General features: G+C 42.0%; 1 protein-coding gene across 1 annotated transcript in view; it reads left to right on the forward strand.

Annotated features, from left to right (window-relative positions):
• The first annotated feature begins 7,788 nt into the window (after positions 1–7,788).
• DTNBP1 (dystrobrevin binding protein 1) overlaps positions 7,789–26,281 on the forward strand; it is an 80,233-nt gene continuing 61,740 nt past the window's right edge. Inside the window, exons 1-5 of the mRNA XM_089516791.1 lie at positions 7,789–7,959; positions 16,101–16,151; positions 16,764–16,814; positions 19,091–19,151; positions 20,393–20,525. Of these exons, the coding sequence (XP_089372917.1) occupies positions 7,904–7,959; positions 16,101–16,151; positions 16,764–16,814; positions 19,091–19,151; positions 20,393–20,525 (352 nt within the window). The 5' untranslated portion in view covers positions 7,789–7,903. The remainder of the gene's footprint in view (positions 7,960–16,100; positions 16,152–16,763; positions 16,815–19,090; positions 19,152–20,392; positions 20,526–26,281) is intronic.

Raw genomic sequence — 26,281 nt, forward strand, 5'->3', positions numbered from 1 at the left:
GAGAACGGCATGTGTGAATAACAAAGGGTTAAATTGACTGAAAGAGATTCACAAAACCGAAGCAAAAGGAACAACAAAACCCGATATGCACCGCCAATGCAATGCAGATCTCCTAGAGGAAAAAACAACAACAACAAGCATGTTTATGACCCCTCAGTCTGTGGTTGCACAACTATGTAGTTCTATTTCAATGATCGAATGATTGATTTATCATTGTAAAATTTCAGATTCTTGCAGGTGAGTCACTTTATGACTTATGGACACGTAAAAAACACTGCAATACTTTCAGCCAAACAATCACCAGGTATGACCTTTGTAGGAATGATGTTTTTTTAACCCAAAGCTTTTAATACAACTCAGAGGAATCCCCCTTATTCCAATTATTTAATGACTGATTGATCATTGTATTATCTTGCAGATTAATCTTATTTGAGTCCTTATGGACACATAAACAACACTGCAATGCCTTCAGCCAGATATGACCTATGTAGGAATGATGCTTTTTGAAGCAAGAACATTGAGGAGCTTCTAATATGTCTCAGAGGAAGTGTGGACCTACGCCTGAAGGAAAACAGCAGAAACTTATATTGCAGTTTTCACTGAAAAAATCCATCAGCAAGATGTCTAGGAGAAGACAGGACCAGTCGAGCCTGAGAGCCTTTTAAAAACCCTCTGACGTATTCTTACACCTCCTCCTCCTTGACTTTATATCCTTCTCTTTCTCTTGTAGTCACCTTTGCTTGCTGAGGTAAACTCCATCATCTTTCCTTTCTTCTTGGATCTTCACAAGAATTGAAAGGATGGAGACATTCCTAAGCAAGGTTGTAGCTGAGGAGGCAAGACTTGAAGGAAATACAGTAGTCAGCAGGGTCTCTTTCTCTCATCTCTTCTCCATGCAATCGCCCAACAAGAAGTAACGTTCAAGAGTTTTTCCCCATCCAATGAGACAAAGTAGCCAAAGGGAAAGTCCATTCAAACACAGGTGAGTATTTCCCACCCCCACCTAAAGCCCCCTTTGTTGGATCAGTCCCATGCAACAGGTATGCATGATTTGTCATTCACAAGGTCATCGTGAAAACCCGTGAATTCATGTAAGTAACTTGACAGAAGTCATCTTCAAGGGACACTATCACAATGTAAGTGATATGCAGAAATGAACCCTGTGAATGCAGAACATTTGAGAACGACGTACAACATCTTAACAGAAGTTAACTTCAAGGAACTGTCACAAGATGAGTGATTTCCAGAAACGAATCCTATAGATGCAAAACATTAAAGAATGAAGACAGTGTCTCAGAGGAAAGCCAAAAACCCATGGACCAACATCTGGAGGAATATGGTGACAGCTTGTTTTCATGGATGAAATGCATCAGCAAGTCTAGGGGAAGAGAGAAGCATCCAGGCCTAAAAAGGCATCAGAGAGCTTTTTAAACACCCACTGAGGTATTATAACACCTCCTCCTTCCTGACTGTTTCTCCATCTCTTTCCTTTGTAGTCACTTTTGCTTGTAAGACTGAAATAAACTTCATAGTCTATGCTTTCTTTGCTTTGCAGCATCCATTGCAATCTTGAGAAGGATCAGAAGATGAAGACCTTGCTAAGCAAAGTTGTAGCTAAAGAAGAAAGACTTGAAAGAAATAGCCAGCCAGGAAAAGCAACCACATCCTCCTCAACTCAGGCCTCCTAAGTTTCCATCTGGCATGAGTTCCACATCCATAGCCCACTTATTGTGCTGATGAAGAAAGGAAGGAGACAGAAAAAAAGGGAAGCCTCTGGCAGCATCTCTTCCTCTGGACTCTTCTCCATGCAATCGCCTTCCAACAGATAAGGTTCAAGAGCTCCGCTCCATTCAGTGAAACAAAATTGCTGAAGGGAAATCCCATTAAGACACAGGTGAGTATTCCTCTCCCACACCTAAAGCCTCTTTCATTGGATTGATCCCATGCAACAGCTATGCAGAATTTGTCACTATGCCACATCTAGCAAACAAGGAAGATGACATGACAAAGTCAAGCAGACAAGAATGCCGCATTTTTCCAAACACTGCAATATGCAGGTTCACATGAGCTCAAGCCATTTGGTGGGTGGTGTTGTTCGGTTTTTAGAGGTTCTCCTCTTTCCTGTGTTAACAGGACTTGAAAATATATTCTAGGACATGAAACATTTCATAGTCGCTGATATGTTGGAGATGGGACTCCACAAACCTAGGGGAAAATGACTAGAAAAATTTCCCCTAGATTTATGAACATTTCATAAAGGAAAATGCATCAGAATCATTAGGAACAGAAGCCACCAGCCTAGCCTTGACTGAACTGCATGCCAGTAAAAACACATTTCCAACTTTCCTCTAAACTGTTTTCCTTCTTACTTAATGCCATTGTGACTTCCACATGACATCTCCTTTCCTTTGGACTCACTTCTTCCAAACCAGCAATGAAGCTTGGTTTGCTTGCTGGTTTGCATAACATTAAAGATGACTCCATGTGAAAGCTGCAGAGACCCTTCACACTTTATGGCTGGTAGATACGAACCGCTGAAGCTATGTTCCTTCAGATAGGCCAGTTGGGTTGGCTTTGTGACCAGGGAGGGAATTTAGCTTCCAGAAACATGAGCTTTCTTTAATCTCAAAGACAACAGCTTTCCAGGCGGACTCATTTCTCCAGGTGACTATTCTGCACTTCGTTTCTGGTCCCACCCCCCTTTCTCCATTTTTTCTGCAAACCAACAGCTGTGCATTGATGCTTCTTCTCCTTCATCTTGCAGACTTTGATGACAGCAGAAGGACTGAAGCTCCACTATACAAGAAAGCTGAGAATATGTGGGCACAGCATCTCATCATGGAGAAAAAAGTGAAACAAAAGTTTTGGTTTTAAAATTTCTGGAAGCCATTTGCAATCTCACTCTTTTCTTTTCATACACTATAAACACTAATTGTTTTCATTGCTGTATAACAGGTTTCTGTAGATAAATGAGGAGAGGTAATCAAGAAAGCCCATTAATTCTGTCAGAGAAAGTGTGTGCTGGGTTCACAACCCGTGTCGAAGTGAACACAAGCAGAGTTTATGTTTGTGGACAAGACGCCCAGAAGAAAGGTCTGTGAATAGGGTTGCCATAATTCTCTACTAAAAACCGGGACAAAACGTGGGACAAAATTTAGCCCAAAATATAGGACAATTGTAGGGTAAAATTTAGCCCAAAATGTAGGACTAAAGGTCCTCCATTTTTCTTAAATGTCCTACATTTTGGGCTAAATTTTATCCTACAACTGTCCTATATTTTGGTCTAAATTTTGTCCTACATTTTGTCCTGGTTTTTAGTAGAGAATTATGGCAATCCTATCTGTGAAGAATGTCTCAGATGTATAGTCTCCACACAGGAAAAGCACCGCTTAGTTCTGCATATGGCAGTACTCCCCTCCTCAGGTAAGGAAGTGGTTGGTTGTTTACTGCTTCCTTTCGCCGTCTCCCTGGATCTGGCTTCGAATTCTCTCCTCTGGACCTCTTCCAGGATTCTTGACGCAACAAGTTCCAATCTAAGATCTGCTTCAGTGACTCCCTGTAGGTGAGTCCCATTCACTGGTCAGACTACTCAGGAGTATGAAGACTTTCTGGGATTCTTCCATCTGAATGCCACAGTGGCTGCACTCTACGAAGATGTCCTGCATTCTTTCCAGATGGTCAATTACAGAGGCTCTTTCCTGCAATTTACAGCCATACAGCTTTCTGCTGCAAATATCTTAGATAAGGCTCCAACAGGCTGATGATCACTCTCAAGAGCTTTCCACACATCATTAGCCGTCTGATTGTCTCTGATGTAATTTGGCTGACTCGGTTCTAGGGCCAAAACAATTGTTGCCCTTGCCTTGCTGTCATTTTCTATCTCAGCCTCATCGGTTGGATCAGATTGTTTTCTCACAATGTCCCACAAGTCCTGCTTTATCAATAAAGCTTGCATGTAGATTTTCCAACTGGAGCAATTCCTCTAATTCAACTTCTGAAACCTCACGGACGCATCCATCATCTTGCACTGCGTTCAGCAAACAAACAGCTGCAGAAAGACTTCTGGGCAAACAGCCTCAGTGGATTCAGACTGCACACAGCTTGCAGAACTTGCTCTCACACAATTTTTCAAGCGCTGCTTATGTGCACACTGGGCCCATAACCACTGTCAAGAAGGGGTGCATGCTGGGAGAAGGCAATCCTAAGCAGAGTTTACTGTATGTGGACAAGACGCCCAGTAGAAGGTCTGTGAAGGATCTGAGTTGTGTAGGCAGACTTCCTCTCACACAGGAATGAATCTCTGGTCAAGTGAGGTTTCTCTCAATAAGAGGGCTCTTTAATCTTTGTTACAGAGAACTATTTACAAAGATTCACTGAGTATCAGACATCCGTCTTGGATACTCATCAACAAGTTACTCCACCAACCAACCAACCAAAAACTTCTGAGGCAGTAACTCAAACACCAACCAGCTCTGAGGCACCAACTCTTTCACACAGACTCAGTGACAGTTGGCAGTTGGAACTTTGGCAGTTGGCAACCACCTTCCCACAATGCACTGCCTCAACAATGAACTGCCTCATTAATGCAGACACATTTAACTGCCAGCTAGAACTATAATAACTTCTGCTCTAACTCCACTTAGTGGCCACATCCATGTCATTTTTCAGACCTATTTCACAACACGGTCCTGACAAATTCTTACAAGCATCTCAGGAGATGTTAACTTCAAAGAAACTATCAGTAGACAAGTGATATACAAGAATGAAATCTGTGACTCCAGAACATTTAAGAATAACTGGGAACATAACTCAACAGAATTTAACTTCAAGGAAACTGTCACAAGGTAAGTGATGTCCAGTCATGAACCCTGTGGATGCAGAAAAAGGCTGATTCTTTGAGCCTTAAGGTAAGAAAGAATAAGTGTGGCCTGAGCAAGAGTTGGCAGGTTGGTGGTCTGCGGTCCTTGCTGACATGCCCAGGGTAGCACTGGCCACCACTTTTGGAGTCGGGAAGGAATTTTTCCTCCAGGGCAGATTGGCCGGAGATCCTGGAGGTTTTTCACCTTCCTCTGGGCATCCAGCAGTGTCCACCTGTTAAGAAGTCTGAAAAATTAATGTATTTTGTTACATTAGACTGACTTTGACTCAGGGTAACTTCATGGGTGAAACACTCTCCAAGCCCCTCCATCCTCAGCCATTCTGCATACTTTTTCAGGCTTTGAGCTGTAGCCTCCTTAACCGAGTTTATCCATCTGGTATGTGGTCCAGCTCTTTTTCTCCTATCCTCTACCATTCCAAGCATCTTTAGTGAGTTGTGCCTTTTCATAATGTGACAAAAATACGACAGCCTAACTTTGTCCATCCTGGCTTCTAGGGAGAGTTCAGACTTGATATATTCCCATATCCATGTCTTCCTGACCATCCATGGTGTCCTCAGCACTGCTCTTCGGAACAACATCTCAAATGAGCTGATTTTCTTTCTGTCAGCTCTCTTCACTGTCCATCTCCCACAACCATAGATGGTGATGGGAAATACAATGGTATGAATGATGCTTTCTTTAGTGTTCAGTGTTACAGCTTTGCATTTTATGATCTTATCTGGTTCTTTCATAGCTGCCCTTCCCAGTCCTAGTTTTCCTCTGATTCCTTGAATGCAGTCTCCGTTCTGATTGTTGATGAATCCAGGATATGAGAAGTCTTTGCCATCATTTTCTAGACTGAATTTATGCAAGACCTCCATGATCCTTACTGTTGTAAAAACCTGCCAAGCTGAAATCGGCAGAGAACGACAAGCCTCTGAAAGAAAATTAATAAAAGATGTTCATAGGGAATTTTTGAAATATGAAGCCCACTTTTGAAAGAAGAAATGCTACAAGGTCTTCAGAGATCCACATAAGAAAACTCTTACCATTTGGAAATGGGGGATAGCAAGAATATTGCTCACTGCAGAACTATACTCCAGTAAGAGAGTATTTGCTGATCCATTTTTTAAAAAAAATCCTGCTAAAATATCATTAGAAGAAACATCATGATTTCCAGACAGGAGCCTGGAGGATGCCAGCATGTCTTCTACATGGAGAGATGGAAGGAGGGAGCTTTGCCATTTGCTTGCATAAGGAAGGCTCTTGTCGACATGCCCAGGGTAGCACTGGCCGCCACTTTTGGGGTCGGGAAGGAATTTTCCTCCAGGGCAGATTGGCCGGAGATCCTGGAGGTTTTTTGCCTTCCTCTGGGCATCCGGCAGGGGTCACCTGTTACGCTGTTTGAAAGATTCATAGGCATCAAATTAAAGTTATAATTTCAAAACTTGCCAAACTGAGCCTGGCAAATAGACATGACAATCATAATGCAAAATTAATAAACATCAGAACCTTAGAAATAGTTTTGTTTCTTTCTCTTTCGTTTCTTCACTTTTGTGTTTAAAACTACAAATCCCAGGATTTCATGGGGTATAGCCACAACAGTCACACTGATATCAAACTGATATTGGTGTGCAATATGCATTTGTCCAAATTCAAAATAGCAGATTGTGTAATGCAGGATACATGCTTGAAAAATATCCCGGCATGGTTCACCTTTTCCTATAACATACTCTTCCTATCAGTTTTGGGATTTCAGATACAAAAAACAAACAAACAAAAAACCCCCTGAGCAGACTGCACAGTTTAAGAGGTCATAGATACCAGCTGGGGAAACAGATAAGAGTTTAGGAAACAACCCTTCCAGATCAGATCTGTTCATACAAGAGTCAAGTAGTTGGCTATAGGAAAAACCACAAGGAGGTTAATGTGTCCAGCAAAAGCACCCTCCTGCTTCTAAGAATCCTTCTCCCATTGCTGCATTTTGCTTTCCTGTTTATGAGGGAGATGACTTTTTCAAGAGAGCATGCCCTCCTTATTGCTCTGCTCCGGCCACACAAACTCCAACTCCCAGAATTCCATAGCCTTGAGCCAGGGCAGTTAAAGCGGTGCAAACTGGGTTATTTCTCCAGTGTGGACAAATCCTGCCAAGAAGCCCCCTGTGATAGATTGGCCTTAGGGTCACCAGAAGTCAGAAACGACTTGAAGGCACACAACAATAAACAACAACAACAACAACAAGCCTTGAAGTGATTGACAAGCAGATGTGCAGGGAGTAGACGGTTGAGGCTTAGATTATCGCACTACACTCTTAATGCATTGCTATTCCACTTTATCGGCTCTGGCTGCCTCCTGTTGCATTCTGGGATTGGGAGTTTAGGGCGGGGCCTTTAGACTATTCAACCAGAGAGCGCTTAGGCCTCACTGAACTACAAGCCCCAAAATGCAACGGGACACAGCAGTAAAAAAGGAACAGCAACCCTTTGAGAGTGTATTGCGCAATATTGAGGGAGCCCCATACTGACGTCATTGCGAGGTTGTGCGCATGCCCAAACAGCACTTTATTCTTCATAGATATATGAAAATAGTAGAGCAATAAACCGTCAAAAGAATTCCCTTTCCTCACCAATGAGGCAATAATTTAGACTCATTAACAAACGCTCTCCTAGAAAGAGAGGGTCAAATAAAGGATTCGTACATCCTGGGCTTCTCCACCGGTTTCAGTAGGCCAAGTCTCCTCCATGGCAAACTCGGAATATCTCTACTCAGGCAGTACTCTAACATTTAGAAGCTCTACACTTGTACTCAGCATAGCTTCCTTTCTCTGTAGCAGCGGGTTTGGACTGCGGGGGCGTGGCCAGGATGGGCGGGGCGTTTGTTGACAGGCAGGAAAGCGCCGACGACGGTTAGGCTGAGTCCTCCCGCACCCTTCCCTCCCTTTGCGGGAAGCTCCGCCCCCTTCCCGCCTGTGTCCCGTGCTTCTCGGGTGCCGCAGTGAAGTTGGCGGTTGTTCGTGGAGGTGTGAGTGGCAGTGCGCGCGCAAGATGTTTGAAAGCCTGCGCGAGCGCCTGCTGAGCGTCCAGCAGGATTTGACCTTGGGGTGAGTAGTGAGAGTAACGGCCACCGCCGCCGTTGGCGCGAGGCGGTTATGATTGACAGCTCCCCCCCTCAGGAGAGAGCGAGAGCGAGAGCGCGCGCCGCGCAGTCCAACGAAGGAGGGAGGGAGGGAGGGAGGGAAGGAGGAAGACTCCTCTAATGAAAGGCGTCCTGTAAAACAAGATAAACGCCCAGAAATAAACAAATAAACAAACACACACTCTACACATACATCCATACCTAAGTACTTTGTGCCTCCTTAAGAAAGTGGGAGGGAATGAGAAAAGAAAGCTGCATCCACACTGGAGAAATAACCCGGTTTGACACCGATTTAACTCTTTTCTGGCTCTAGGCTGTGGAATTCTGGGAGTTGGAGTTTGTTGTGGGACCAGAGGAAGTTTGGGAGCCCTGGTGGCGCAGTGGTTACATGCCTGTACTGCAGCCACTCAGGTCCAAAACACACTGCAGAAATGATCCATCTTGAGACCTCTTTAACAGTCCTGCCTCAATGCTAGGGAATTCTGGGAACTGTAGTTTTCTGAAACATTTAGCCTTCTCTGTCAGAGAGTGATGGTGCCACAATAAACTACAGTTCCCAGGGTTCTCTAGCACTGAGCCAGGGCAGTTAAAACGGTTTCAAACTGGAATTATTTCTGCAGTGTGTTTTGGACCTCGCTCACAAACCACAAGGTTGTGAGTTCGATCCCAGGGGACCCAAGGTCCACTCAGCCTGACATCCTTCTGTAGGTTGCTAAAATGAGCATCCAGCTTGTTGGGGGCGGTTAGTTTATACATGCATTGAGAAGCAGTATAGAAATGTACTTGCTATCATTGCCTTCCCCTGAGGCTGAGAGAGTGTGCCTTACCCATTGGGTTTCATGCCCGAGCTGGGAATCAAACCCTGGTCTCCAGAGCCTTAGCCCAACACTCAAACCACTACACCAAGCTAATCAGGCACCCTCCTTATCCAAGACATGGCCTGCATTTCAACCAGGAGTAATTTTGAAATGACCTCCATTTTGAGCATCACTAAGAAGCATGAATTTACATTTACATTAGTGTTTTTAGCTTTTGTTTTGTAGTGTCCTACATTTTTCTCCAATGTCTACTAATTTGTGGCGCCTTGCCCTCTAACTACACCATGCTGGCCTTTAGACAACAGTAAATCCCATGGGACTGGCGAGTATACACATACAGTGGACCTTTGCCTTACGCGGGGGATCCATTCCAGACCCCCCCCCCCGCGTAAGGTGAATTCCGCCTATGTTTGAGCCCCATTCACTTGAATGGGGCTTGTGTGCGCAGCGGCATGCACACCATGGATGTGCGCCCCATTCATTTGAATGGGATGTGCCACCCCACGTGGCTTGAGCACGTACACTCAAAGCCGCGTATAGCGCACCTGCGTATAACGCGGGCGCACTGTACTTATAGGGAACTGAGAGCCAGAGTGGTGTAGTGGTTTGAGTCTTGGAGTACGACCCTAGAGTATATAAAAACCCACTGGGTGACCTTAGGCAGGTCCCACTCTCTCAGCCTCAGAGGATGGGAATGGCAAAAACCCCTCTGAAGAAACTTGCCAAGAAAACCCCATGATAAGGTCACCACTATAAGTCAAAAATGACTTGGAGGCATACAACAACAACAAACAGGACACTATAGGCCCTTGCACTGGGCTGCTATACAATTCAAGTCAAACTTGTTGCAACTTCTTTCCAAGACCCAAGGCGCCAGATCCTGTCAGACCTCAGAAACTAAGATGGTCAGCCATGGTTAGGGTTGCCATATTGCAGTCCCTCATGTCTGGGCACCTAATTTGCATGTGATGCAAATTATTGTAATTATGCACGTTATTAATTTGCAGTCTGATTATGCAAATTCAGCACATCAATCGTTGCACTTTTTTTACCATTATGTTGTTATGAAAGAGAAATCTGAGCTTTACTGCTTCAACTGGCCCAGCCAACGGGGACATTTTTGGGTCCTTCAATCCGAGGTTTTCCAGGTTTTCTGGAAGAAATGGCAACCCTATCTGTGGTTAGTACTTGAATGATACCCTGAACAAATCCCAGACGCTGTAGGCTGTATTTAAGAGGAGGGAGCTGGCAAAACCACTGAGGATTCCTTGCCAGAGAAAACCCTATGAAATTCATGGGGTCTCCTCCATAAATTGACAGGTGACTTGAAAACACATACCATAATGCCGAGGATCAAGCATGGTGATCATGTTTAAAAATGTGCAGCAGAGTTTGGTTCCTTATGGCAAAATTGTCAGTTGCAATGCTTATACAATTACAATACTGTATAGTTCTGGTTCATAAGAGTGTTTCAACTTTCTTTTCTCATTCAAAACTGAAAGTGGAATGCAGTTGCACTCGTTTATGAGAAGATCTGTTCCTGTTGCTCCATCTTGTGGTTGTGTGCCTTCAAATGGTTTCCAATTTAGGGCAACATTAAGGCAAGCTGAACCCCCATGGAGTTTCCTTGGCAAGATTTGTTCAGAGGAGTTTGAATTGGCCTTCCTCTGAGGCTGAGAGAGTGTGACTTGCCCAAGGTCACCAAGTGGGTTTCTATGGCCAGTTTGGGGGATTCAAAGTCTGGTCCCCAGAGTCATAGTCCAGTGCTCAGACTACGACACCCTGTTGGTCTAGCTAGTCCTCAACCCAAACCTATTTTATCTTTATAGTCTTTTCATTTTTCTCACTAAAGCTATCATGACTGTTGCCACAAAGAAATGCTGTGATGTGACAGGACCTCCCTATTTGTTGCATTGATGTCGTTTTAAGGAATGTTTGGACCATTCTCTTCTTTTGAGATAATGCCAGAAATCAAAAATTCTTCTTATCTTTGAAATCATATTGTATCACTCTGCTGTTTTTAGATTGTAAGCCTGAGGGCAGGGAACTGTCTAATTAAAAAGAAAAAATTGTAAGCCGCTCTGAGAGCCTTTGTGGCTGAAAGCGGGGTATAAATATTCCAAATAAATAAATAAAATAAATAAAATGTTTGTATTTACACTACCGTGCCATTGCTGTTCTGAATTGTAAGGCAGACTCGTAACATTCTAATACAGAATTTTGAACCATTTATAGCTGTATAGTTGTATTGTTTATGTATTTCAGTTGTAAGAATCCTGCCTTGTGATTAGTCAACCCCACCTCCCAATAGCAAAGATCGATAATGTTTCAAACTAACAAAGTATGAAATAGCTGCCATGTGTAACACCTGAAGCTGCTTTTGACTTCAGGGGATGGTTGGAATTAATCTATTGTATAAAATTGTTTTAATAGTTTTTACCTATTGGGAATTAATTCCTAATTCAAAATTGTGACCCCTTATTAGGCTGAATAATTTGAGATAAATATCCACATGCACAGTAAATGGGATGCTCTTCCTGTGCTCTCAAGTACAAGTGACAGTGGGCAGTGAGTGACATCCTGCTAACAGAAAATCCTAAACGTCTGCAGCAAAAGGCAGAATGTAATACCCTTGTAGATGAGGTAACTACCCATGATGGCCCAGAATAATAAAATCATCATTTTACCAGCAAAGTGAATTCAGTTCCTACAATTGCTGCTGCCTTGGGAAAGAGAGAAAGGGTAAGAGTCAGTTCTATACTTGGTTTATGAAAGTGAAAGGATGTTGGTAAATTGAATCTCTGCACAACAAAGCAGGGAATTCCAACATCCCCCCCCCCCCCCCGAATTTAATAACAAAAGAGTTTCTTCACAGATCTGTACCTTAATAAACTGCAGTTCCAATCAACCTAAATGGGGTGTCTGTGCATATGAGTTAAAGTAAATAGTTGCTAGTTATTAATAGATTGTTAGTTAGATCAGTTGTATAGTTTCATGTTATTACTTTTTCCTGAGTCAATACCTGTAGTAATTGTTAACAGGAACTCTTTTCTAGGAATTGCCCCAATTAACAGTAATACTAGGTCCAAACACAACAGAAATAATCCAGTTTGAGACCGCTTTAACTGCCCTGGCTCAGTGCTAGGGGATCCTGGAGACTAGTTTATTGTGGCACCAGAGCTCTCTGACAGAGAAGGCTAAATGTCTCACAAAACTACAGTCCCCAGAATTCCCTAGCATTGAGCCAGGGCAGTAAAAGCGGTCTCAAGATGGATTATGTCTGCAGTGAGTTTTGGACCACTAGATACTGACTCAATTCAGATCTTGTATTTAAGTGCCAAAAGTTAGTAGTCCAATTGAACTGTAATTTGATAGTACAATTGGGCCTTGCATTTCCCTGGGGTTGTTGTCACTAGGTGAAACCCCGCGTTCTGAATCGAATCCAAGGAGTGGCGTTCCTATTAGGATCCGATTTAAACCTAGAACGGTTCTAGAGCAACCCGCAATCGTCCCCACTACAAATTGAATTGTAGAGCGGAATAAAATTTTGAATCGAGTTTTCCTCATTTAACGCGTGTTAAAAAAACACTAGGGTCCAACCTACGTTTTTCCATTGATTCGATTTAGGAACCGGGGCATTTAAATAGGAACGACAGCCTTTGAAATTGCGTTAGATGAATGGGAGGAGCGGAATGCGATGGGGCTGTCCTTGGGGGAGTTGCCCTTTCTGTCCCCATCCGTCTGGCTGTCGCCATTTTTGCTTCCCTCACCCCGCTGTGGTCTTTCAATAAGAGATAAGGATTATTTTTATTTTTTATTTTAATGGTTTACAGGCGCTTAATCTCTTCAGCGCTTTAAACACCTGAAGTCCCGGCTGCTCAAGCGCCTGCATCTGCCAAAGGAGTACAAGGCTTCCCCCGGTGGATTGCAACCTCCCCTCTGTGTGGGGAGAGCCCATTTCTAACGGAGGAGAGGCAGGGAAGGGATGGCTCCTCGCGAGGAGACATCTGATCTCGCCCAGGCAGGGAAGGGCTCTAATCAATGGGGGGGGGGGGAGATAGAGCCTTCCTCTCTCCCTTTCTCAAATGGAATCTGCCTTCTCCTCCAACCCTGGAAAGAGAATCTTTGGGAAGAGTGCTCCCTCCCTGCTTTTCCAGCAGCTTCCTTCATTGATCTCTGGGCTCTCTGAAGGGATTCTCCCATAGTTCCTCTGGAAAGAGCTTCGCTTTGCCAGAAGCCTCTCCCATTGATCACTGTGCTCTCTGAAGGGATTCTCCCTGGCTGTCTTGGGAGACAGGATGCTGCCCTCCAAAACCTATCCCATAGTTCCTCTGGAAAGAGCTTCACTTTGCCAGAAGCCTCTCCCATTGATCTCTGTGCTCTCTGAAGGGATTCTCCCTGGCTGTCTTGGGAGACAGGATGCTGCCCTCCAAAACCTATCCCATAGTTCCTCTGGAAAGAGCTTCGCTTTGCCAGAAGCCTCTCCCATTGATCTCTGTGCTCCCATTGATCTCTGTGCCATTTTTGCTTCCCTCACCCCTTTGTCCGCTGTGGTCTTTCAATAAGAGATAAGGATTATTTTTATTTTTGCAACCTCCCCTCTGTGTGGGGAGAGCCCATTTCTAACGGAGGAGAGGCAGGAAGGGAAGGCTCCTCTCGAAGAGGCATTCCCTGCCCGCTTGGGCTCTGATCTCGCCCAGGCAGGGAAGGGAAGGCTCCTCGCGAGGAGGCATCTGATCTCGCCCAGGCAGGGAAGGGAAGGCTCCTCGCGAGGAGGCATCTGATCTCGCCCAGGCAGGGAAGGGAAGGCTCCTCGCGAGGAGGCATCTGATCTCGCCCAGGCAGGGAAGGGAAGGCTCCTCGCGAGGAGGCATCTGATCTCGCCCAGGCAGGGAAGGGAAGGCTCCTCGCGAGGAGGCATCTGATCTCGCCCAGGCAGGGAAGGGAAGGCTCCTCGCGAGGAGGCATCTGATCTCGCCCAGGCAGGGAAGGGAAGGCTCCTCGCGAGGAGGCATCTGATCTCGCCCAGACAGGGAAGGGAAGGCTCCTCGCGAGGAGGCATCTGATCTCGCCCAGGCAAGGAAGGGCTCTGATCAATTGGGGGGGGGGGGGGAATAGAGCCTTTCTCCCTCCCTTTCTCAAATGGAATCTGCCTTCTCCTCCAACCCTGGAAAGAGAATCTTTGGGAAGAGTGCTCCCTCCCTGCTTTTCCAGCAGCCTCCTTGATCTCTGGGCTCTCTGAAGGGATTCTCCCTGGCTGCCTTTTGGGAGACATGAAGAGGGGATGCTGTCATGCAAAACCTATCCCATAGTTCCTCTGGATAGAGCTTGGGTTTCCTAAATTCGCTTTCATAAATTCGCTAAATTCACAAACAGTCAATGAAATGGAAACGATGCCAAAAGATAAATCGCTTCCAAATATTCCGGATTAACGTTACGTCATTCTGACGTACTATTGATTGACAGCTCCAAATAAGGTATGGAGGAGAAGAATCGCTTTATTTAAACACCGATTTCATGCCAAGTAGGAACGCTTGCAGGTAAAAACTTCGATTTAAATAACCAGATGGGAACAATGAACAAAGCGATTCGGATAGCGGGATAAGAACAGTGTTATTTTGAATCGATTTTATTAAAAACGTATTTTAAATCGTTTCAAATCTTAAGTGAGAACAACCCCCTTATCTTCAGGCTGTGTTTGGCAGAGTGGCAGTGTGATGTCTTAGTTGTGTTGCTGAAATTAGGGATTTCGTTATAACAAAGTTTGTATACTCTCCATCATAAAACATTCCAAGGCAGGTTGCAAAGCATTTTAAAAGCCAAAGCAGCAACTATAAAGTATATTTTAAAAATCATGAAAACTCTAAGACAATAACAATGAACCAGAAAAAAATGGGATGTTGGGAGAATGTAATTTTTATAATTAAAATGGAGATAAAGCTCATAAGTTGATGCCTAAAAGATAATAAAATGGACACCAGATAGGCTTCTTTGAAGATGGTATTCTACTTCTGAGATAAAACATATAAGAAAACCATCTTTTGTTGCCAACTGCATGATTTCTGATCACTGCGCTACTCTGAAAATAATCCCAGGGAAAGATTCTGGCAGTCTTATGACATGATTACACCAGCTTCTTTCTTGCTATAGTCCCACTGCAGTGGGGTTATTAAAAGAGAATGAAACCCTTCTGAATTTAGAGCTTTCATTACCATGCCTTTCCTCAGTAGGAGCTATGCTTTTAACTTTTGTATGTGATTTTATATTGTGTATTGGTTTTAATTGTTTTGAATTTTACTGAGATTTTAAGTGTTTTTGTCTGTGAGACACCTTGGGTCCCTACAGTGAGAAAGGCAGCATACAAATGAAATAAATAGATAATAGCACAGGGGGGCGTTTAGCTCCATTGAGGGTCCCGGGGTACTCTCTTCCTCATTCCCACTTCAGTCCATCTTCCTGCCCTACCCAGCATGCCTTCTCCAAAGGCGAAATGACAGGTTGTCCTTGTGATGAGAATCTAGCATTTCTCCTTGGGCAAACAGGTGGGGAGTGGGAAGAACTCATTGCCTCTATATGACCAGCAAATTTCAGTTAGTGCAGAATGAAGCAGCCAGAGGGGCCAGGTCGGTGGATCTTACTACACCAGTTCTGGGAGGGCTGCACTGGTTGCTTTTCAAACTTTGCATTCTTAGAATCAGAGTTGGAAGATACCACAAGAGCCATCCAGTCCAGTCCAACCCCTTGCTATGGAGGAATGCACAATCAAAACACATCTTGAATGTCTTGGCTCTGAAATTCCCTTCAGGTGTTGCCCTGTTCTATTCTAACATGCAGAGAAGGATTTTCTAAAAGTCCTTGTTGCATGTTATGACTGTATTCATACATCATAATAAGCCATTGTATATTTTAGTGAAATTTGTCATAAAGTATTTGAATTCACATTTGCTAATAAGCCATGCTTACAAATCACAATATGAAATCACAGTGTTTTGTGACATCTGAATCTTTAGCTGTGGCTTGTTCTGGCCTGTTTCTGTTCTGTGAAACAGAAGCTGATGAAAGGGGCAAGAGAGAAACAAACGCAGAATGGAGAGAATAAAAAATGGCTTGAAGTTTTTGAGCTTACGCAATTCATGGCTTAAGTAAGAAAGTATGACTAACACAAAAGGTGTATCACGATGTATAAATGCACTCAAAGTTTCAATAAAGAGTGCTTCTTACTTGTAGCAACTTATTGTGAGTACTTGTATTACTTTCTCTCTCTTTCTTTCTCTCTGTTATTTTTCAGGTTGAAGACTTTGGGTGACAAATCAAGAGAAACCAAAATAAATAAACAGAGGTACTGTTGAATATTTTAACATTACACTTTAGAAATATTGTTTCAAGCCACATTCTGCATGACACTATGAGGCATCACATCATACTCTGGTCTAATGAACAGCATTCCAAAACCTATATTATCAAAATCCCAAATTCTGTTTTGATATTCCCTGGAGTATATTAAGGTTTGATCTTCATTTGCTATGCAGTTGTAGTAAAATGTAACTGCTGTATTCAGATCAGTTTTATAAGAAGTGATACCGTTTCTGTATTACTACTGGGGATTGTTAGTACAATACACTGATGCTGAAGTTGTAGTGGCAGCTATTAGTGTTTTTCACTTCAGTCTTCTGGAAAGCCTATATCTTGTGGGTTATAAATAAGAGTGCAGATGAAGTTTGTGTGATATTTTACAATGTGTTCTTGGAGCCAAACATGAATGTAGTGGCTGTAGGAAGCATTAAAGTTTTTATTGGAAAAACATGACCTTGTATTGCCTTATAGTTGTCCTTGGCACTGTTAGTACTTGCAGATTGATTACAAACAAGGTAACTGGGTGACTGTAAACATTAATTTGAGAAACTCTGTAGGAATTTTTCACTTTAATGCATTTTTATAATTTTTATTACAGGACTGTACAGTGTTTGCCAGAGTTTTCTGCTGGTTTAGTTCTGCTGAGCAGGTAACTGTTTAGTTAAGTTCTCATTGTCATATTTCTAGCAGAGTTATAATTCTGCTTATATTTCTGCAGACATGGATGTGACTAGAAGACTAAGAAAGACTCTTGTAATTTATCTCAGTGGCATTTTGTAATATTACTTTCAGTAGTTATAATATTATTTTTTAAAAAAAATATTGATGTTACTGTATATACTAATGTATAAGTCTGGAAACCTCTGAGAAAATTGACCCTCCCCCAAACTGGAGTTGACTTATCCACAGGTCAATGTAAATACTGTATTTTAACTCTTATTTAAAAAGGAACCATTCCCTAATGAAAGGCAAGAGCATAATCTGTGCTGGAAGCACTGACCCTCTTTAGTGTGAGCACAAATAGTTATGCTTGCTGGAATTTTGCAAGTTCTTTGGCATTGTTTTCCTTTCCTTCACCCACTAGATCCTTTGTTACATGTCCCTAGGTGTTACTCTCAACTTGTCCAAGGGTCATCTCAAAATCAGTTTTGACTTCAAACCTGTCCTTGATTTATATACATGAGATCAAATATTAGTTGATTAGAAAAGGAACATAATCAGGCAGCCCAATGCTATTAACAAAATTATCACAAAATTGGCATAATTAGCTGGATTTACTTAATTTCACTTCTTCAGAAGTGAAATTATGACATGAAATTAAGTTCTGTAATTGACATACGTATTAAAATTTCAAATCCAGAATCTTATTTCGTAGTCTAATATCAAATGCTTTCATGAAGTACCAAGCAAAGCTGTCCATTATCTCTGCCCTTGCTTGCTCTAGTAGTTGAATCATTAGCAAACCCCACATACAATAGCAATGATATTGAGGGGATAACAGTTAACATATCCACACCTTATTAAACTTTTTGCTTATGATATATGTACTATTATTCTCCCCATTAAAAAGCCTTCTAGTTCAGCAGAATACTTCCAGTACTTCTAGCTCTTCTTCCAAAAATATGTAGGATTTAAAACAAGTTTCAGTAAATCACAACTGATGCGTTTCAGTTTACCCACAGCAGAACAAAATATGGCAGAAAAACAACATAGTATGGCAGGCTTTTGCTACTTATGAGTGATTATAACAAAAGCTTTTAAGCAATTACCTTACCACAGATAATTCCCAGTAATAGTAGTAATAATATTAAACTTTGAAAATTAATAGCTCTAAATAGAAAACCCCAAATCTGTTGCTGGACAGAATATCCACAATCAAAATGAATATACATGCGTCCCTCCCTGTTCGCGGACTTCCTGTTCATGATTTTGTGTTTCCATGGATGGCAAGCCAGGAGAGACAAAATGGTGTGTGCGCCCAGGAGCACACCGCCATAATAGTCAACGGAGCTTGACTATCCATGTTTTTTTTCAGTTTGCGGGGGGCGTCCGGAATGGATCCCCCACGAATGGGGAGCGACAACTGTATTACTAAAATTCTCCTTTGGAATTCTGGGAATTGTGGTTTGTTTTGGCACTAGAGCAGGGGTAGGCAACCTGTGGCCCGTGGGCCGGATGCGGCCCGGCAAGGCCTTGGGACCGGCCCCAGCCCAGTCCTGCCACCGATTGCCGCCGGAGCCTTTGGCCTCTCGAGTGAGGGCGTGGGGCCTTTGGCCTATCAGGAGGAGGCGGGCAAGGGGGGCAAGCGGCGGGCAAGGGGGGCAATTGTCTATAGAAGCCTCTGAAACATGCATTTATATTAACATTTTTAAAAAAATCAGCAATTTATTTTGCGTGGTCTCCTTTTTTTTTTAAAAGTGCTTTCCATTTGAAAATTTTGTCCTACATTTGTCCCGGTTTATTTATTTAATTTTTTAAAAATATATATATATATATTTATTTATTTTTTGGCTTCGGCCCCCCAGTTGTCTGAGGGACAGCAACCCGGCCCACGGCTCAAAAAGGCTGCCTACCCCTGCACTAGAGCCTCTGACAAAGCTAAACGTCTCACAAAACTACAGTTCTCAGAATTCCATAGCATTGAGCCATGGCAGTTAAAGTGGTGTCAAACTGGATTATTTCTGCAGTGCAGATCCAGCCATAGAAATCAATGGGGTATAAATTAATTTTGAATAAGAAATCCCATTCATTTCAAAGGATCTTCTCTGAGTAGAATTTTTCTCTAACATCACAAAATGAAGAAATTGTGAGTAAACTGTTCTTTTTTTAAGGTAAACAGTAAGCACTTTAGTTTAATACAATGAGGTGTGTTCGTGTCCATGTTAAGTACAGACTGTAATCTTATTACTGTTTCCTTTTACGAAGATATGAAGATACTTGGGCATCTCTTCACAGAGGAGCAAAAGAATGTGCAAAAGCTGGAGAGGTAAAACATACAGAAATCAATATCTTTTTTAAAATAAAACTTAATTGTATTCACATGTTTTGCATTCAGGAAAACAATACCCCTATGTGTATGAATATTCAGAGGGGGGCAGGGAACCGTCTAATTAAAAATAATAATTGTAAGCCGCTCTGATAGCCTTTAGGGCTGAAGGGTGAGGTATAAATACCATAAATAAATAAATAAATAAATAAATAAATAAATAAATAATCTGCATGGTGGCAGGAAAAAAAATTTTCATCTCCTTGCGGTGAGAAAAGAGGATTCCTGGTATATGTACACCTAGATATGTGTACATGCTCCTGTCCCAGGATGACATGTTGAAAAGTTTATGCATGCATAAAGAATAGGAGCTGACTGAACTATCTGCTGTGGATTTTAATTTCCATTGCTTGAAATTAGTCAGTCCTCCATTTTTGTGGGGGGTCTGTTCCAGCCCGCCTTAAAATGGAATTTTGCACATATGCAAGCTCCATAGGCTTGAATGGGGGCACTTGCCCTATTTTAATCCCCTCTGTTTGCTCCTCGCGAGTAAGCGAGGGTTGCAGATATGAAATCTGCGCAAATGGAGGGCCAACTGTAAAGTAAGCTGTGATATTAAATAAACAGATGGGAGAAAGGAAAAGAAATGCTTTTGCTACTTTGAAGATAAACTTGTTTGTTTCAGCAGACATTATTGGCCTACTGCCTATTTTTTCAGATGCCTTTAAAAAGGTTGGCTTCAGGTGCATCTGACGATTTTTATAATCCACAAACATTCATGCTAAAATAGTCTTGAAGATTCCACAAAACTTATTTTGTCCTTCCTTCTTTCTGTGCTGAGGCAGGCTAATATAGCTATCTCTTTGAAAATATAAAAGTAAATGACATGGACTCACCTTTGGAGAGACTGTGGGGAGATGTGTAGTTACAGCATAGAACTGCAGAGTGGAAATATGCTACAATTTTGATTGCTAGTGTTTCTTTTTTTTTTAAGTGCCCATGTTTCTCTATGTTGTATTAATAATAATCAAATAAAAATATATAATTCAGCATAAATAGGAGTAATGGCTGAAAATTAGTTGTGGTTCACATTTTGCTCATAGTTAAGAGCGGCTGATCACTAAACTGTAGCTATCTGTAGCTATAACATCATATTAAAGATTTTGATATCTTGGTTATCATAGCTTAAGTTAGTCTCAGTTTTATAATTTTAGTTTTGTCTTTGGTGTTAAACATTGCAGTTGGTGGATAGTGAAGTTGTGATGCTTTCTGCTCACTGGGAGAAAAAGAGAAGTAGTCTTTTAGACCTCCAGGAACAGCTTCAGCAAATCCCAGTATTCTTAGCAGATTTGGAATCCACAACAGCTAGCCTGAGTAAGTGTCTCTATACTTTGCTTTATGGTATAATGCGCCTGAAGGCTACTGAATGATCCAAGAGAATTGGGAGAGTTGCACCCTCCTATTTCACAAGGAGGCTTTCTACCAGGCTGAAATTTTATATTTTAAAACTGTTAAATAGTACCACTCCCTATAATAGTGAGCTCATCTGGTGAGAACCAGTAGCAGGGTAGCCAGAATGGTGCCACAGGAAACAAAAGGGAGATACTGACATAATGGGGGAATCTAAAGGTTTTTGGAGTACAAAAAACATAAGTAGAAAAAAAATTGGATGTGTGTCTGAACCAAAACGATTCAGTTGCAATGGAATACTGAGCATCTTTGAGTGGGTAGACAGACCTGGAGGAAAGACCTGGCAAGGTAAACCATACTACAGTTGGCCCTCCTTATCCACAGATTTTTATGTCCATGGATTCAAGCATCCATGGCTTGAAAATATTCAAAAAAAGGTATACATTCCAAATGGCAAACCTTGATTTTCTATTTTATATAAGGGACACCATTTTGCTCTGCCATTATATTTAATGGGACTTGAGCATCCATGGATTTTGTTATCCATGGGGGATCCTGGAACCAAACCTCTGTACAACATTTTCCACTGTGCCTCCCATATGCTAATAATTTTTGTTAAAGTAATACAAAGTATTTGGATTATTTTAGTGGTTTAAAAATGTTCTTAATCGCATGCTGTATCAAGTTTTGTTTTGAAATAAAATAGCAACTTCAATGAGAGTGCTGCTGTATCAAGTTTCAATTGCTGGCTGTATCAAGTTTTATTTTGAAATAAAGTAGTAACTTCAATGGCAGTCTGCATAAATCTAAACCTCTTTGGAAGTTACACAAATCTAATTCCCTTTAATCACTTGCTTTCAGGTCAGAAAAATGTTGCACTCATGGACCTCTATTGAACTCCCCAAATATGCACCTTCTCCCTACAAAATGTATTTGCACTGTGAAAGAAAAAAACATACAGACACTATAAAGTTGCATGCATTTCGTTCCTTTGCAGACCCCAATTATCATCTTTGGCAGAGGGGGAGGAAAATAGTGCAAACAGTGGGCTAATCCTCCCTACTTTTTCCCAATCAGTTTGGTACTATGTTTCACATCTTTTTATTTTCAAGTTGAGAGGTAAATCGCAGGTCTCCTGACAATGTATAAATTACCCCTCAAAGTAGGAATTACTTCCCTGTGATTTTTGTAGTAAATTCTGCTCGATAGTTTGTAACACTTTGGTTGGAAGTTCAGACTACATGCTTCAGTGGTACCGGTAATAATATAATTTTTTTAATGTTAAAATTGTATACCCACCAACTGTCCTATTAATTCTCTGTCATCTTACTTTTTTCAGCTACTTTTAAAGTATCCCAGTTTCTATCTCCTATCCCCACTTTCTCTCTTTGTCCTCAGCTTACTTCAGTTGCTGGCAACTGAGTTCAAAGTGCACATTTAGTTTGCCCTCAACTCAGCAGAGGAGAGGAGAGGGGTAAAATCTTGCCCTTCTTACTAGTAGATTCAAGCAAATTGAAACCGCTGCAGGCTTTCCTAGCTTGTGTGTTCCTCCTCATTAATACCGTTTGCCATCTTGAAGTTCCTTGGTCTCATGTGTTCTGGCTTTAATCTCTGAAATGTTGGAAGATATAAAATTGTTGTTGTTTACTGCTGTCATGTTGATTTTGAGTTATAGTGACTGTATGAATGACAGACTTCCAACACATCCTGTTATCAACAGCTGTGCTCAGGTTTTGTAAATTTAATAATAATAATAATAATAATTTGTTTTATTTATATACCGCTATTCCAAAGATCATAGCGGTGAACAGCAAGTAAGCTAATTAGCAAGTAAGCTAATTTGCCCCCAACAGTCTGGGTACTCATTTTAGCGACCTCGGAAGGATGCAAGCCTGAGTCGAGCTTGGGCCCTTTTGCTGGTCTTGAACTCGCAACCTTGTGGTTTTGAGTGAATGGCTGCAGTACAGGCATTTAACCACTGCGCCACCAGGGCTCCTTTAGGGCTGTGGCTTACTTGATTGAGACTTTCCATGTATAATGTGATCTCCCTCTTTTCCTATGATATTATCCACATTATGACAGTCTTAGTTTAGTCATCTTGGCTTCTAAGAAGAGTTCTGGATTGATTTGCTCTAGGATGCCATACAGTGGTCCTCCTTTATCCATTCCCAGACCTGCAGTGGATGCCTGAAACCATGGATGATACTGAACTCTATACAGGTTGAGTCTCCCTTATCTGGAATTCCAAATACTGAAATATTCCAAAATCCAAATTGTCTACATGGGTGACTGACATAGTGACACCTTTGCCTTCTGATGGTTCAGTATACACAAATTTTGTTTGATGCACAAAATTATTGAAAACATTGTATATAAAATTACACCCAGACTATGTGTATAAGGTGTCTATGGAACATAAATGAATTTCATGTTAAGATTTGGCTGTCATGACCAAGATATCTCATTTTGTATATGCAAATATTCCAAAATCCCAAACACTTCTGTACCCAAGCATTTCAGATAAGAGAGCGCCAACCTGTATCTGTAATGTTTTTGGATTGATTGTGGGTAACTGAAATTACAGAGAGCAATAGCGATATAGCAGTAGCAAGTACATTTCTATACCGCTTATCAGTGCACTTAAGCATTCCTTAAGCAGTTTACAATGTGTAAGCTAATTGCCCCAAACAAACTAGGTACTCATTTTCGCAACCTCAGAAGGATGCCAGGCTGAGTTGAACCTGAGCCCCTGGCTGGCATTGAACTCACAACCTTGTGGATTGTGAGTGAGGGTACAGACTTTTAACCGTTGTGCCACCAGAGCAATACTGTGGATTAGAGGGATTACGTTATATTTTCAGACTGATGCTGACTGCAGGTAACTGAAACCATGGAAAGCAAAGCCGTGGATAAGGATGGACTACTGTATTTGCCATTTGGGCAGTCCATGTTATCTATGGAACTCTCTTTCAGTACCACACTTTTCAAATGAGTTGATTTTCTTCTTATCAGCTTCCTTCACTGTCCAGCTTTCACAACCATACATAGAAATAAGAAGTGTGATGGCATTGACAATCTTGATTTTAGTATTCAATGATACATCTTTACACTTGAGGATCTTGTCTAGTTCCTTCATAGCTGTCCTTCCAATGTTTTCTGCTCAAAACATATGGATCTGTGAGTGGAAGTGATTAATACCTCCGAGGTGTCATGGACAGTTTATTTTTTGAGCAGAATTAGTATCACAGCTACAAGTTATCCCTGCAGAACTGGAGAACCTATATAGAGATGGTCCACCCTCAAAGGCTAATAGACCCCTTCAGATTTCAGGAAACTGTAGAGGATTTTATGGCTTGTATCACCAACTATACTGTTGAAGCCCTCACCAGTAAGTGGAGTAAAAATCTAACCAGGGTTATTGACACAGTGTCAATATGTCCAAATGTCCTTTCTGACCTGTAATTAAGCAGGTTCTTTTGTTTACAGAGATTCTCAGGAAGAGGAAATGGGAAGGGCAATTACAGTGTAGATGGTGGATAACTTTTATGCGATTCCTGTAGGATGGCAATATGCCCAGCGAACAAAGTTTTCTTCTCTGCATCTGCTAATTCACATTCAGCTGAGCTATTCAGGGTGGTGAGAGGTCTAACTCAGGTACCCTCCCCCTGAACCCAGTCTTAGAACCTTCAGTTGCTCGCTGTGATGTTTTTAACAACCATTTTGCAGATGAAATCTCTTGCATAAGAATTGATTTATATGGCCATCATTGAAGTGGAAGTAGATAATGGGGAGTTCAGTTACTCTGAGTGGGATTACATTGGATCAGTTTCACTTCATGAGTATTGCTAATGTGAACAAGCTACGGGGGCAAGTGTGGAAGACAAATTGTTTTCTCAATCTCTGCCCCTCTTAGTTGGTCATTCAGGGAGGAGATACAATTAGACTTCAAATACAACTTATTACTAATGTATCTCTCAGGGAAGGGAACTTTGCATCTTGTTTAAAAGAAGCAGTGGTTAGACCACTTCTGAAAAAGCCCTGCGTGGATCCCTGGACCTTAATAATTATAGACCAATTTCTAATCTTTTTTTGGGCAAGATGATCAAAAGCACAGTTGCCTTTTAACTCCAGGCATTTTTGGATAACACACACTTCCTTGACTCATTTCAAACTGTCCTCAGAGCAGGATATGGTGTTGAAACCACTATGGTTGCCTCAATTGATTATTTCTATTTTAGCACTGACAGGTGGAGTGTGTCCCTGTTGGTGCTTTTAGGCCTCAGAGTGGTGTTAGATACCATCAACCTTGGTATCCTTTTGGAATACCACAAGGTGCCATTCTGCCCCCAATGCTGTGAGAGATCATCCTGAGGCATGGGATGGGGTGCTATCAGTATGCTGATGAATATATTTCTCCAAACCTTTAAAAACGGCCGCAGCTAAGGATTGTGTGCCTCCTCTGGACAAATGCCTCCTCCTAGAATTGGTAGACCTAACCATGATAGTGCACATGCTGGTAACCTCAAGACTGGACTTTTGCAATGTTCTCTACATTTGGGCTAACATTGTACCAAGTTCGGAAACTTCAGTTAGTTTAAAACACAGCAGCCAGATTGATTGCTGGTATATCTAGAAGTGAGCATATCACACCAATATTAAAATCACTCCACTGGCTGCCAGTTAGTTTCCAGGCAAAGTACAAAGTGTTGGTTATTACATTTAAAGCCCTTCAGAAGATACTTTCATTGGCCACCCCCTAGACTGTGGAATGGCCTGCTGGGAGAGATTCAACAGCTAAACACGCTGTCTGAATTTAAAACAGTATTAAAGACTTATCTCTTCCTGCAGCATATTTTTAATGTGCCCTGTGTTTATATGTTGTAACTTACTATGGCGGGTTATAAACCAACGCTTTGAGGCGGTCTGCCGCCGCCGCCGCTTGCTCCGTGCGGGAGCCGCAGCAGCCACACCGCGCGGCTCCCGCACGGACCGAAAAAGAAGCTCCAAAATGGAGCTTCTTTAAGCAGCACCTCTATGACGTCGCGAGGCGCCAGGGGCGGACTCGCGATGTCATAGACGCCGTGACACATGCAGATGCACAGCGTCCGATACGTAAACATGGCGGCCCCCATGTGGAAGGGCCGCCGCCATGTTGTACGTATGGAATACGTACTAGGGTTAGGGGGGTGCGGAAGCACCGCCTCTTCCTAACCCTAATACGTATTCCATACGTATTTTTTGGCGGTTTGTAACCCGCCATTGTTTAAATAGTTTTATGTTTTTAAATCTATCTTGTACCCCACCTCAAGCCTTGGCGGAGAGATGGGTAAGAAATAAATCTGTTATTGTTGTTGTTGTTGTTGTTATTCTGATTTCTTGACTGATTAATGATTGAAACAAGGTATAGGAAATCTTTGACTGTCTCAGTGTCTTCATTGTGTACTTTAAAGTTATGTAAATAATCTGTGGTAGTTTTTAAAATCAAATTTATTAACATTTGTCAAACAATGTGTCTGTCCTTTTTAAAAATGTAAATGATGTCTTGAAAAGGAAGCAAGCCATGATATTTGAAATTTCTACACATTATGTTAGGTAATGAGAAAATGTGCAAACCTCTCTTATCTTGTTAATAGGCTGCATTTCTAAGAATGCCCACGAGGGGATGCTCAGTGACTACTGTTTCAGAAATTGCTGTCTGGAATGGATAGACTGTTGCACCT

This window comes from Sceloporus occidentalis, unplaced genomic scaffold (genome assembly GCF_023333645.1).
Source record: "Sceloporus occidentalis isolate IW3139 unplaced genomic scaffold, rSceOcc1.0.p SCAF_3, whole genome shotgun sequence".
Classification (NCBI taxonomy): Eukaryota; Metazoa; Chordata; class Lepidosauria; order Squamata; family Phrynosomatidae; genus Sceloporus; species Sceloporus occidentalis.